The 14624-nt window shown below is 49.0% G+C and overlaps 1 protein-coding gene across 1 annotated transcript in view; it reads left to right on the forward strand.

Moving 5' to 3' along the window:
* Positions 1–4642: 4642 nt before the first annotated feature.
* Positions 4643–14624, forward strand: part of CDH1 (cadherin 1) — a 96439-nt gene continuing 86457 nt past the window's right edge. The window contains exons 1-2 of the mRNA XM_007110766.4: positions 4643–4788; positions 5690–5804. Of these exons, the coding sequence (XP_007110828.2) occupies positions 4741–4788; positions 5690–5804 (163 nt within the window). The 5' untranslated portion in view covers positions 4643–4740. The remainder of the gene's footprint in view (positions 4789–5689; positions 5805–14624) is intronic.

A 14624-nucleotide genomic window follows, 5' to 3' on the forward strand; every position in this document is an offset into this window, starting at 1 on the left:
ATCAGCAACCATGCTCCTTGGTATTTACCCAAAGGAGTTGAAAACTTAACATCCACACAAAAAACTGCACATGGATGTTTATAGCAGCTTTATTCATAATTGCCAAAACTTGGAGGCAACAAGATGTCCTTCAGTAGGTGAATGGATAAATAAATTGTGGTACATCCTGACAATGGAATATTATTCAACGTTAAGAAGAAGTGAGCTATCAAGCCATGAAAAGACATGGAACAACCTTCAATGCATATCACTAAGTAAAAGAAGCCAATCTGAAAATCTACATACCTGCAAAAGGCATACCAAAAGTTTTGCCTTTTCCAGAATGTCATGTAATGTGATTCCAACTACATGACATTCCGGAAAAGGCAAAACTCTGGAGACAGTAAAAAGATCAGTGGTTGACAGGAGTTGCGGGGGAGGGAGGGAGGGATGACTAGGCAGGCAGGGCACAGTGGATTTTAGGGCGGTGAAATGACTCTGTGTGGTACTACAATGGCGGATTCACATCATTATGCATTTGTCCAAACCCATAGAACATCCGACACCCAGAGTGAACCATAATGTCAACTATGGACTTTGGGTGATGATGATGTGTCCATGTAGGTTCATCAGTTGTAACAAATGTACTGCTCTAGCGGCGGATGTTGATGGGGGTGGCTACGTACGTGTTGGGAGAGGGTATTTAGGAACTCTGTACCTCCTACTCAAATTTGCTGTGAACCTAAAACTACTTTTAAAAAAAATAGTCTTAGTTTTTTTTTTTAAACTCAGGGATGAAAATATGCAGCAAGATTTGGTACAACGTTCACGTTACAAAATTATACAAATTGCAAAAAATAATTGTTGGCATTAGATGATAGATACACGGTGTTTCATTATAACTATTCATGGTGTGCATTATACTATTTTTCCTTGTGTTTGAAATAAAAATGTTTCTTGCAGACGTGAGTGGCTGAGCTGCAAAGGGCGGTACCCCTATCAGTTACCACATTTTAACAGGAGGCTGAAGTGGGATATCCAGTTCCCTCCCCGGCATGCTGGCAGGCAGCCCGGCCCAGCAGAGGTGTCAGGAGCCCCCAGGAGCAGCTAGTATGGAGCCTCCTCTCCCCACACAATGGGGAGTCTGATCTGGCTGCAATCCCCAGCAATTCCACTTTCCCTGGGATTCCTCCCCAGCCGGCTAGGGGGTTGGGCTCCTCTTGGCTGAGGCTGGGGGAGGGGTGCCCCTCCCAGTCTGAGTGCCTTTATTACCACCCCTTCTCCAGAAGATGAAAGGAGCAGGACCGCCTGGGGAGTTAATCTTTAGCCTCCAAGCTGACAAGTTGCCAGGACACCCAGGAAATGAAAGTCGTCAGAGACACACCCTGCAGGCAATAAGGAAATCTGGTGTTGGTCATGCCAATGACGGAAGCCCGGTTAGCACCAGCAGTAGTAGGGTCTGTCATCCACCTAGAATGGTACCCGCAAGGCCTCCGGTCAACATTTCTTTCCCTGGTTAATGCCTGAAATTCTACCATTAACACTGGACTGGCCCTCAGAGACAACTCAACTTCCAAGATTTTGATTTTTCTTTCCCGGAGTTGAGAAGCTAATGAAAGCAATGGACCTTACCACCTGCACCAACAGGTTTGCTAACAATCTCAGGGGTTTCACGACCACTCACGCCATGAAGCCCATCCATAGACACCAGGTTAAGAACCCTGGGCGGAGTTTACTGGTTCCAAAGATTTCCTTCCTTTGAGAGAATTATACCCCAGAGCTCTCTTTAAAATGCAAATGACCTTGGGAAAGTCTCAAAGACTAAACAGCCCCCATGAAAGAGTTTTTCCAAGCGGAGGCCAGAGATTGCCTGAGAGACTTTAACTGCAGGGCTGGGAAAAGGAGAGCCTGGGGGTGGGGAGGCTCCGTGGGGGCTTACAGTTTTGCCTGGAACTGGAAGGGGAATGTATTGAGCCTAGAGTGCTAATAGCTAACTTCACTGAGCGCTTATACGAACCTTGTGAATTAAGTGCTGCCAACATCCTCATTTTATGGATGAGGAAACTGAGACTGGACATGCTACCCAGATAGTGGCAGAGCAGGAATTTTAACCCTCCATCAGCCTGAGATGAGGCAGCAGAGGCTCACCTTCACCTGCTCATTTGATCCTCACAATGAGGTATCCTTTTTTAAAAAAAAATTTATTTATTATTTATTTTTGGCTGCATTGGGTCTTCGTTACTGTGCGCGGGCTTTCTCTAGTTGCGACGAGCGGGGGCCCCTCTTCGTTGCGGTGCGTGGGCTTCTCATTGCGGTGGCTTCTCTTGTTGCGGAGCACGTGCTCTAGGCGCACCAGCTTCAGTAGCTGTGTCACTCAGGCTCAGGAGTTGTGGCGCACGGGCTTAGTTGTTCCGTGGCATGTGGGATCTTCCCGGACCAGGGCTCGAACCCGTGTCCCTTGCATTGGCAGGCGGATTCTTAACCACTGCGCAACCAGGGAGATCCCGAGGTATCCTTTTTTGATGGAAGAGGAAATTGAGGCAGTTCACTGAGGGCCACACAATGCCCTGTCTCCACAGGAAACCCCAGTGCATCCTCTGTTCACCCTGGCTCACCCTGGACCGCTGAGGGCAGGCAGCCCTTCCTGGCCTGCTCCCTGGAGCTTGGAGAAGGGCTTGCCGAGAAGTCTGAAGCGAGCTCATGCCCGACCTGTCCTCACTGCCCCTGTTTTCTAAGATGCTTTTTATTGAATTATCAGAGTGTAATGGAGGAATCGATGAGAGCCGCCGTGGAGTTACAAGGCCAGGGCTTGCTGGGAGGAGGAAAGCAAAGCCCTAAAGTCTCCCTGGGCCGAGTGATGGTACAAAACATGAATTTTTACATAACTGAGGGGAAAAAAAATAAACGGACAAGCTGCCCCATAGGGGAAACGCCTCTTTTTGTATTTCCATTTTCTTGCTTAATGCACTGTCCTGCAGGAGCCTCAGTGGGAAAGGAAATACTGGAGGCTTTTTCCTCAAAGTCTCCTGGTGGGTTGAGGCAGAGAGAGAGAGCCAAGATGCAGAAATCCAAATGGCCTGGGCGTGTGCTCAGAAACCCATTAAAATGGAGGGGACAGGTTGGGGAAACCCATTAAAACTGAGGGGACAGGTTGCGGGGATGGCTGGATTGACCTGAAACAATGTCTTGGTTCAAGACAGTGCCTCTCCTCTGGGGTTGAGAAAGTAGCCTCAATGGGCTCAGATTCACTTTTAGCTCTGGGTGAAATATTGTAAACATGGTGTTCCCCATGAGCAAGGGGGAAAGGGGGTGGTCCGTTCCAAAGAACAACCTCCACACCCAACACCTACTGAGCAGTTGCTACCAGGCAACAAGCACTCTGCTTAGTGATTTTCTTATATTAGCTCCTAAGGACCCATTTATATAGATGAAAATACTGACTTGCCCAAAGTCACACAGCTACTGAGTGGCTGACTCCACACACTGTAGTGCTTTTGTTTGTTTGTTTGTTATTGTATTTTTCCAGCTTTATTGTGATATAATTGACATATAACATTGTGTAAGTTTAAGATGTACAAAATGTTGATTTGATACACTTACATATATTGCAAAATGATTACTACCATAGTAACTAACACTTAGCTAACACATACCTAACTCATAGCTAACACCCCCATCATATCACATAATTACCATTTCTTTTTACACACACTGTAGTTCTGATAATGATTCAACGGTAAAGGGAAAGATGGTGTCCATTGCATGGGACATTGAAAGAGTTATTTGCAAATGAAAGGTTTGGGTGATCTCTAATGGATCTCTTCCAGTCAACGTTAAAGGACAGATTGAAAACCGCAGCTCCAGCTGGCAATTTTGTGGGGCCACATGAGGTGAAGTTAATAGAATAGGGGCTCTGGAATCAGAGGGAGGTGGGTTCCAGTCCTCTATCACTTCCTACTGGCTTCAAATTCTTTATGCCTCAGTTGTCTGTCTATCAAATGGGAATAATAACACAGCTCTTGTGTTGTTTTGAGATGAGATTAAATGGGATGGTTAATGTCATGCTTAGCACAGAGCCCGGCACAGTAACTTTTAATGCCCAGCACCTATTGTTAACTATTATTATCCCTCACCTCTGTATCGAGCTTTTGTGGTGCAGCAAACATTGGTCTTATTAATTGTATGACTTCACAACAACACAGGGAGGCTCGGTGATTATTATTCCCATTTGGAAGGTGGAGAAACTGAAGCTTTGAAGGGCGGGTGTGGGGGGGGCGGGGTCCCGCCCAGTGAATTGATTTGCAGATTCACGAACCGATGGAGAACTGAAGTTAAAAAGACAGAAGTAGTTAAAGAGTAAAATCCTTTCTGGACCCAGGTGTTAGTGAGCCACCGCGAGGCTGGTATTCAAACCTGATGGTAATAGGAATCATGGAGCCCTACCCCCTGCTCTGACTCTACAATCCGGTCACCGGGTCGGCATGAGGCTGGGGGGCGGGATCGGGAGCGGAGCGTCCGCCCAAGCCAGCGGAGGAAGCCCGAGGCCTTGCCGCGCCGCTCATTGGCTGCGGCCGGGCAGGTGCATCCTCAGCCAATCAGCGGTGCCGGAGGCGGGGCCGTCGAGGCTCACCGGGCTCCCGCGGCACTGCCCAGCTCAGTGGCGTCCGGAACCCCAAAGCACCTGTGAATTCGCGGAAGTTCTGCCAGACTCGAGCCCGGCCCAGCTCGGCCGGACCGTACTCGACCCCCGCCCGGCCCGCCATGGGCCCTCCGTGCCGCAACCTCTCTGCGCTCCTGCTGCTGCTGCAGGTACGTTGGGTCCCCTGACTTTGCAGGAGACGCCTTCCGGACCCACCAACCGCACCCCGGCCCCCAGCCCCTTCCTCTCTTTCGTCGTCCCTTCCTCTATCCTGTCATCCCCAGTCCCTCTTCTTCCAAGAAAGTTTGGGTACAAAGGGCCTGAATGGCCTGGAAACTGCGCCGCGCTCTGGATTCCACCGAGAAGGGAGTGGGAGCGGGTGAGGGTGAAGGGCGAGCGCGGCTTTGCCCACTGCCTCCCGCAAATGCCCGAGGTGGCGGGGGCGCGCCTCACTGCAGACTCCGGGGACTCGAGTGGGCTAAGGGCGGGCAGCGGAGGGCATAGAGTAGGGTGGGCGTCGGGGTATGGGATAGGGGAGCCCTGGTGCAAGTCCGGCGGGAGCCGGGAGTAGTGGGAACGACCTCTGAGGTAAGGAAAGGGGAACCAGTAGATAAAGAAGGCACCTGCCCTGTAAAGAAAGGGTGGTAACTAGGTATGGGGGCGTCCCCGGGACAAGAAAGTAGGGTCAAAACGGGTTGGAACGCCCCTCGGTCTGAGGAACTGGGCTTAAGAGTGGGAGCTCTCCCGGTATAGGGAAAGTGGAATTTGGAAGCGTAAAGATGCCTCCAATGAAATTAAAAAGGAGACTGGAAGGAAAGGGTTGCTAGGTCTGGAGAAGGTGACCCAGCAGCCCCCTCTCCTGGGAAGTCCTGCGGGCTTGGCGGCCACAGGTTTCCGAATGAAAGAGTTTGGCGTGGCTGCCTGCCCGGGGGGATGGGGATGGGCATGGGAGTGGGTCACTCCCACAGTCCTGGCGCCGGGAGCGAGGGAGGGGAGGCACTGTTGGTTTCGGTGTGGGCGGGAGGGGACCCTCTCAAGTCACCCGGCTTCCATATCTTTCTCCTACCCCAGGTCTCATCGTGGCTCTGCCACGAGCCGGAGCCCTGCAATCCCGGCTTTGGCGCCGAGAGCTACACGTTCACCGTGCCCCGGCTTCGCTTGGAGAGAGGCCGAGTCCTGGGCAGAGGTGAGGGCGCGCCGCAGTCGTCCCTGAGCGGGGTGGGGTGGGAGTGGGAAGGGTCCGAGAAATTGTGCTCCCACGCCCCTGGGCTGGACTGGGCGAGCCCCTTCTTCCCTGGCTCAGGTGACACCCCTTTGTAATTTACACAGGTGCAGGGATCTAAACTTTTGCCATGATAGAAAAGTTGGGGTTGAGGGGGCTATCTTGTATGGTTGACTTAGTTATGGGGGGCACTTATTAGAGGCCTTCAGTGTCTCATATTGTCCTGACCACTTTATATATATATATATATATATATATATATATATATATATATACTTTTTTCAGGGCTACTGAGTTTTTAATTTTTTTACTTTTTAAAATTTTTGGCTGTGTTGGGTCTTCATTGCTACGCAAGGACTCTTCTCTAGTTGCGGCGAGCGGGGGCTACTCTTTGTTGCGGTGCGCGGGCTTCTCATTGTCGTGGCTTCTCTTGTTGCAGAGCACGGGCTCTAGGCGCGCGGGCTTCAGTAGTTGTGGCACGTGGGTTCAGTAGTTGTGGCACGTGGGCTCAATAGTTGTGGCTCATGGGCTCTAGAGCGCAGGCTCAGTAGCTGTGGTGCACCGGCTTAGTTGCTCTGCGGCCTGTGGGATCTTCCCGGAACAGGGCTCGAACCCGTGTCCCCTGCATTGGCAGGTGGATTCTTAGCCAGTGCACCACCAGGGAAGCCCATCCTGACCACTTTGAGACAGTCTATCATTTCAGGCTGCGAAAACCTAATGTGTGGGAAGAGGGTGGGGGTGGGTGGTAATTCCCGAACAGATGAGCAAATGCGAGGCTCAGGAGGGTGGAACCCACTTGCCCCAGGTTCAGCAGAGCAAGAATCTGAGCTAGGATCTGACTCCTAGGCCCCATTCTGCAACATCTCTGGGATGACTGAGGAGCCCTCTGTTAGTCACCAGACTGTGGCTTTTGCTCATAGAGCTGAAAACATTTTGATAGAGGTACCATTCCCCCAGGGAATAATGGTGTAATGGTGTGTGTGCGTGCGTGTGTGTGTGTGTGTGTGTGTGTGTGTGTGTGTGTGGTGTTTCAAAAACCTGGTAGCTCTGACTCAGGGAATGAAAACGGACACAGTGTGCCTCTGGGTCTTATCACTGTGATAATCAGGATTCTAGAGTTTGCTTTGTTTCACTTCACTGTTGCCCAGGAGTGAGAGCAAGGGAATGTTGGTTTCTCTTCTGGTTTCACTGATTCCCAGGTGCTTATTTCCTACCAAAGGACTTTCTCCTCCCTCTTGATTTAGTTGATAGGGCAAGTATCATAACAATAAAAGAAACACTTTTTGAAATGAGAAATCACCCACAATTCCCCTAAGGCAGTTTACTGTTTATTCTTCCAGTCTTTGGCCATGTGAAAAATCTACAGCAATCATGCTGTTGTCTGAAATTTTTTTTGAACTTTGAAAGTTGTTCCAACAGTAGGAGACTTTTTTTTTAAACAGAGAAACTGCAGCTTGATTGATTAAACATATTTGCTTTTCTGAGTCACGTCTGTGTTGTGTGGAGCTTTCTATTGGGTCAGAAAGGAAGTGTTGTCTGCCTGGTTTTGCAGTGGGTCCACCATTACTCGGCCAGTCTCTGCTTGATGTTCTGCCCGGCCCTGTGCTGGGCCCCCAGGAGTGACTGAGGAGATATATAGGGATACTTCATCCCTGCCGCTGGTATTTCACACTCCAGCAGGTTGCTAAGAAATGTCCCAGGACCTGCTTAGAGAGCATTGTGGGACATGGGCACTTAGCTGGCAGAGTGTGGGTGCCCTGGGGTGTTCTGATGGGTATCAGTGGGCAGTGAAGACTGGCTTCTGGGAGGAGGCAAAGTTGACTGAACCTTGAATTTGGGGCAAGGGTTAGAAATGGTGTGTGCATCTGTGTATGAGGTGTTGCAACGCAAGTGTTGGTCACTTTGTTTTCCTTCACCAAGACATCTGGTAGCACCAAGGGTGGGTTAGTCTAGTTTTTATTCCCACCACCACCAAGCTTTTGTATCTGACCAGTAATAATATTATTACATGTTAATAATAACATAAATATTATTATTAATAGCCCCACCTATTCGCTTTTGAACCAGACTCTGGGACAAGTGCTTCACATATTTTACCTCATTGAACCTTGTGACGGTGGGTACCATTGTTATTTCTATTTTGAGATGAGGAGACTGAAGCATAAGGCAATTTTTGAGATGAGGAGACTGAAGCATAAGGCAATTTCTTGATCTGCTCAGGGAGCCACAGCCGGTCTTTCTCCCATTCTTTATGCTTCTCAATAATCTCAAAAAAAAAAGAAAGAGGGTATTTGGGGAATTTGTGTCCATCGTGAAATAGGCATCGTCCTCCCTATGTACCCTGGAGAGCAGAGGTGTTGATAGGGCAGGACCCCGAGGGGGGCTGGTGGTGATGGAGGTGGGCCAGACCTGGTGGAAGTGGAAGGGGCCTATAGCTGGTAGTGTTGGTGGGAGAAGTATCCTCTGGAAGCTGCTTGTGTGGCTGGTTCCAGTTCCCTTTATGTCCACATACCCAGCCCCTATCAACAGCTTTCCTGACATTTAATTTTTTTGGCCTTTTTGGACCATGGGGTCTCCTACTCCAATGTGGAATCAGATGAGAGTGCCCTTCTGGTAAAATCACACATGCGATCTCAGGCAACTGGCTTTATGATTTAAAAAGGCAGCCAGGATTTAGGGAGGAGACCTCATTCTCTTTGGACAGTCCAGGAAGATGGAGGCATGCAACATTAGCACCAGGTTTGAACATTGGCCCTGTGGGGAATTTGCTGCACGGGAGTCTGAGAACAAGGAGCCTATTGCGTTATGTCCACAGGTGACTGAAGAGTGTCACAAATAGGGTTTTGATTAAACTTAGGGGATCTTGGGGTGGTTTTCTGGGGTCATTTCTGTGCCCTGTGAGATAGTTAACCTCACAGTCTCACTCAGCTTTGTATTTATTCCTTTGATTTCTCTCTACGTTTTAGAATGGAGAGTGTACAAACAAACAAACGACACCAAAACCACAACTGTAAACCGGTTCTTTAGAGTTTCTGATTATTTTCCTTTTTTTTTTTTTTTTTTTTTTTAAGCATAAACTGGTTTGAAAAACCCAGGCCCTTAGACAGTTTCCAATCTCAGGATAATACTTGTGCACTCGGCTTTCAGTTGATTGAGGGGTGGGAAAAAAAAGCAGGCAGGCTTTCAAACCCATGGTTTCCTTGCTTTGTTTCCTCCTCCTCCTTTGACCTTGGGCAAACAGGGCTTATATTTTGGGTTTGAGCTCTGATTGCTTGATGGATTGACCTTGCTCACAGGCATCTAGCTGTAAGGATTAAATACACCCATTTCCTCCTCCTTCTAAAAGATGTGCTGAAAGGTGATGGAAACAGTATGCAGGCCCCCTAATGAAACTAGGCTTTATTTATTTGTTTATTTATCTATCTATTTATGGCTGTGTTGGGTCTTCGTTGCTGCATGCAGGCTTTCTCTAGTTGTGAGTGGGGGCTGCTCTGGGGGCTGCTCTTCCTTGCGGTGCGGGGACTTCTCACTGCGGTGGCTTCTCTTTAAGGTATTTTTTTGCTTTTTAAGTTTTGTTTTTTTTTTTTCCTTGGCTGCGCTGGGTCTTCGTTGCTGCGCACGGGCTTTCTCTAGTTGCGGCGAGTGGGGGCTACTCTTCGTAGCACTGTGCGGGCTTCTCATTGCGGTGGCTTCTCTTGTGGCAGAGCACGGGCTCTAGGCATGCGGGCTTCAATAGTTGTGGCACACGGGCTCAGTAGTCGTGGCTCGCGGGCTCTAGAGCGCAGGCTCAGTAGTTGTGGTGCACGGGCTTAGTTGCTCCCCGGCATGTGGGATCTTCCCGGACCAGGAATCGAACCCATGTCCCCTGCATTGGCAGGCGGTTTCTCAACCACTGCGCCACGAGGGAAGTCCCACGGTGGCTTCTCTTGTTGTGGAGCACGGGCTCAGTAGTTGTGACGCATCAGCTTAGTTGCTCCTCGGCATGTGGGATCTTCCCCATCGATCGAACCTGTGTCCCCTGCATTGGCAGGTGGATTCTCAACGAATGTGCCACCAAGGAAGTCCCTAAACTAGGCTTTAAAAAACAAATACAGAAGCCTGCTTTGGGGTCACCTTACATCATAGGATCTCCACTCCCTCACCCCTCCAACTCCTAAACATCACTTCCCTGTTACTCACATCTGTGTCAAGCGTTGGTGCAAATCTCCCTGGGGAAGGAGAGTAATGAGTCATTCTCCTGCCCTTGCCTTTGTGTCTCACAAGGAGTGGCAGAAAAGTCCTGAGCCCTGCAAGGCCATCTAAGGAAGGCTGGCGCCTGCTGCTTCTGTACGGGGCCTCTAGCCCTGCCTATCCCCTCTGCCAGGTGTTTATGGAAATCCCTGTTTGCTTTCTGGGGCTTTTTATTGGGTGAGACTTTTCCTCCGAAATGCTCCTTCTAAGCCTTCCAAGCGCAGCCCCAGATAAGCCAGATGCTGAAGCAGTCAGCTCTCACATCTCCCAGAAGCCGCCCAAACCCGAAAATCCCTAAGAGACACCCATCAAAACCCAGACTTTCTGGGTTTCCACTTTGCCGCAACCCCCATCTTCTTTCAGGGCTGTAGGCTTTCAAGGAGGGGAATGGGCTAGGGCTAGTCAGGATAGTTCCATGCGTATGAAAGACCAGATTTGAATTTCAGCTACTGGCTGTGTGACCTTGGGTAAATCACTTTGCTTCTATGAGCCTGTTTCCCATCTGTAAAATTGGGAGTTGGGGTGGGCAGTAATACTTATAGGTTTGTTGTGAGGATTAAATATGCATATTTGTTTATTCGTTTGGATTCTCTCGTCAACACACGTGAGTGCCTATTGAGTGTCAGCACTGGGCTGGACCCTGGGATTACAGTAATGAATAAAGCCGATGTGGGCTGAACATAAAGTGAGTGAGAAGGATGTTAAGGAAACAGGAAAGAGTCATTAAATGGTGGCTCATATTTCTTAGGGACAGAGTAGGCACTGATATTATTTTCAACAAATGAATGAATGAATGAATATTTACTACCTCATACCTTGGCTTATTTTTTTCCTGTGGCCTCGGGCCAGCGCTCAACGTTGATTGTAATTGTCAGGGAGAGCTGTGTCTGTTAGAACTTTATAAGATGCTTGTGAAGGCTGCATGCCCAGCCAGTGGCTCTTGAAGCCAGACTATAGTGATAAGTGTGTCCCAGGGATACAGTGTACTTAATGCTTCCCTCTGAAAGCCACGGAGGGCAGAGAGGGGAGACCTCAAACCTGATTCTGGAAGTGGAAGGGCAGTTAGACATTTTAAAGTGTTTTTTTGTCTTTGGTCCATTTTAAAAAAATTGTGGTGTCTCTCTCTCTCTCTCCCCTCCCTCTCCTCTCCCTCGCCCCTCACCTTTTCTCTCTTAGTATTGTAAGTTTTCTCTTTATATACTTCAGCTTTTGCTTGTTACTGTTGGGAGCGTTTTAAGGCCCCTCTTTCTGCATTTTTCCTCTTCCCTTTCCTTCCTGTATCTACCTCAGTCCTCCACAACCCCACCTCCCAAGGCCCAAGAACATTTAGAAGGTTCTTGAGACAGACTGCCTAGATTGAAATCCAGGTAATGCCCCTTGCCAGCTGAGGGACATTGGCCAAGGACTTTCTAAGCCTTAGATTCCCCTTCTGTAAAATGGGCATAATAGTACCCATGTCACAGTGCGTATTAAGTACCCAATGAATATTACATATTAAAGCCCCTGGAGTATTTGGTGCCTTCTGTTTGAGACTCTCCCTTGTTTTACCTTTGGTTCAAACATTTCCCTGTGCTCTCTCCCACCCGGCAAACCAGCCAAACCAGTTTCCTCACTCTCCCTGTTTCTGTGTTAAAGCAAACACTGCTCTGCAAACAGCAAACAGTGACTAGACCAAAGTGCCCTTTGCTAGGAAAGGAAATGCTGCGGTGTTTTCTTGCCTGCCACTGTGCAGTGTGCTTGGGAAGGGCTGGAGTGGGGTTGTCTGTGGACCTGCCTATGAATATTGTTCAGAATTGGGGTGGGAGGAGTGGGCAAGGTACAACTGGGTCCGGGTGGGGGGGGGTGCAGGAAATCAGGGTGACCTTGAACCTGGCAGCTTTTGCTTGGTTTTTAAACATATTTCATAATACACATGGCTTAAGGGTGCCTGTCTTTTCCCCATTGCCATAAAACGCTCTGCCCCAGCCTCTGAGACTGTGGTTTACCCACATGGCTAAGCATCAAATCACTTGGAGCACTTCAAAAACCTTCTGAAAATTCACTGAGCTGCAGTTTCTGAAGGTGGGGTTCTAACGTGGCATTTTTAAAAGCTCTCCAGGAGTCTGCTGCCACCTGATTCATTGCCCTGGACAACTCCAGTGGCGAGATCAGGAATGTCTGATGAATAAATACCCAGTGCCAGCCAGGGTGTGGGCATCTGGTTGCCCATCCTGAGGCCAAGGATCCAAGGGCACCCTTGATCGGGGAAGGATAAGGCTGGACGATCTGCCGTGCCGGTGAAGGAGAGCTCTGCGGGCGCAAATTAGAGCAGACGGGGTGGAGTTGGGGGGTACCCAGAGAAGCAGCCAGTGCACAAACCTCTCCCTGCTGCGCACCCAGTGCTGGGGGCCCTCAGGGAGATTCCAGAAATTCTCTGAGACCCCCCTTCCCTCAGTGGCTAATTCCAATATACTGGAGAATGTCACTGGGGTGGGAAAATATTCAGAGGATGCGAGGAGTGCTCACTTTTACCCTCTGGATCTTGGTGAATGAGAGGACGTCCTTTGCTGGGAATAGAGGAGAAAGGAGGAGCAAGTTGGGGAAGGAAAATTTATTCTTGGTTAGGAAAGTGTTAAGTCTGAAGGACCCAGAAGTGGCATCATCATGAGGGTATTTGGGAATTTCAGGTCTGGAGCTTGGGAGAACAGCAGGCACCAGTTTCAGTAGGAATTTGTATAGGACAGTGGTGGTCTTTCTTCCTTAGTCTTGTGTCAGTAGATGCAAAGGTTTTACAGGGACCCCACACACTGGAGGAGAACATAATGGAAGGGCTATGCTGAGAGTATTTATTTGGAGGCGGCCAACAAATAAAAATACAAGTATTTGTTTCTAACCAATGTCAGGAGTGGGGCCTGCAAAAGTGGGTCCTCACAGGCCTGGCAGCTTGGTTAAGCCTCACGGTGGCCCAAGACGGGAACTGTCATTATCTCCTACAGACTCAGAAGTTGGACAACTTGTCTGAGGTCATCCAGCCAGGTAGTGGCAGAGCTGGACTTCTGTCTTCTAAAACCCGTGCCCTTTCCCACGCCCTCGGCTGCCTCGTTGCCAAACTGCATCTCCAGTGAAACTAATTCACCTTTCTAAGGCGAGTTCCTCCTGCCCTTTGGAAAAGAGGTCTTTACACCTTTTGCATCTTGCTACTTTTAATTGTGTTGCTAGAATTCAGGCTTTTTTTTTTGCCTCTGAAGGACCTCTTGTGTCTTTCGCCTCTGAGTCATTTTCAGCCTCTGTCCCTTTTGACTTTCACTTCCTAAAAATGCTAGGTGAACTGCACTTCTTTTACTTTCTTCTTTTCGACTTTCTGAGTCTCTGAAAATACAATTATACTGGCATTCAAGGTGGGTTGGGAGGGAACCTGTCCTAAACAAACTCATGTTCCAGGTGGGACCAACTCAAGGTGTGGGCCCCAGGCAGAGATCTGGCTGTGGATCTGTCCACACTGGGAATAGAGGGAGCGTGCCCAGATCCCTGTGAGCTCAGGTGTTACTGCTGGAAACGTCTGGGGTCTGCCTGAAGAGTTGAACCTGTTCCCATGAGGAAAATCATAAATGGTGGCCAGCACAGGACCCCGTGGGATAACTGGCCAAGGTCTAGATCATAATTAGTGGGCTTTGTAATTAGAAGAACTTGTAACAATCCGAAAGCCTTTCAGATTTATGATACCTGGGCAAGTTGAAGGCTAAGAAGAACGCCCGTTTGTGTGGTTTGGCACTCAGAGAGTTTTCCCAAAAGACGTTTTTGAGCGTCTTCACCCCGATGTTGCAACAGCCTCCTTTCTGGTCTTCTTGCTTCCTCTGCCCCTCTGCCAACAGTCTTTTCTCCACTCAGCAGTCAGTGATGGTTTTTAAAATTTAAGTTAGAAAGCATCACTCCTACACAAAATCCGCCAGTGGTTTCCCATTTCACACAGAACGAAAGCCAGTCTTTTCTACGACTTACAAGCCTTCCATGATCTGCTTCCACGCCCACCTCCACCCCTTACCTCTTGTCCTGACTGTACTTAGAACACATCAGGCACATTTCTACCTCAGGGCCTTTGCACTGGCTATTACCTCTGTCAATAATAGTTTCCCCCTGCTACCTGCATGGCTCACTCCTTATGTCTTCATGTCTCTGCTCAAGTGTCACCCTCTCAATGAGGTCTTTCTTGAACCCCCTACTTGAGGCAGTAACCCTTTCCCCCTTCTTTGCTTTGTTTTCCTCTGTAGCTCTTTTCACCATCTAACATGTATTTCACCTGTCTATTGTCTTTCTCCTCCCACTAGAACAAAAGCTCCAACAGGGGGACTTCTCTGGTGGTCCAGTGGTTAAGACTCCATGCTCCCATTGCAGGGGGCCCAGGTTTGATCCCTGGTCAGGGAACTAGATCCCTCATGCTGCAACTAATATCCCACGTGCTGCAACTAAGACCCAACACAGCCAAATAAATAAATAAATCTTAAAAAACAAAAAACAGGGCTTCCCTGGTGGCGCAGTGGTTAAGAATCCGCCTGCCAACGCAGGGGACATGGGTTC

The sequence above is a fragment of the Physeter macrocephalus genome, chromosome 17, assembly GCF_002837175.3.
Source record: "Physeter macrocephalus isolate SW-GA chromosome 17, ASM283717v5, whole genome shotgun sequence".
Lineage (NCBI taxonomy): Eukaryota > Metazoa > Chordata > Mammalia > Artiodactyla > Physeteridae > Physeter > Physeter macrocephalus.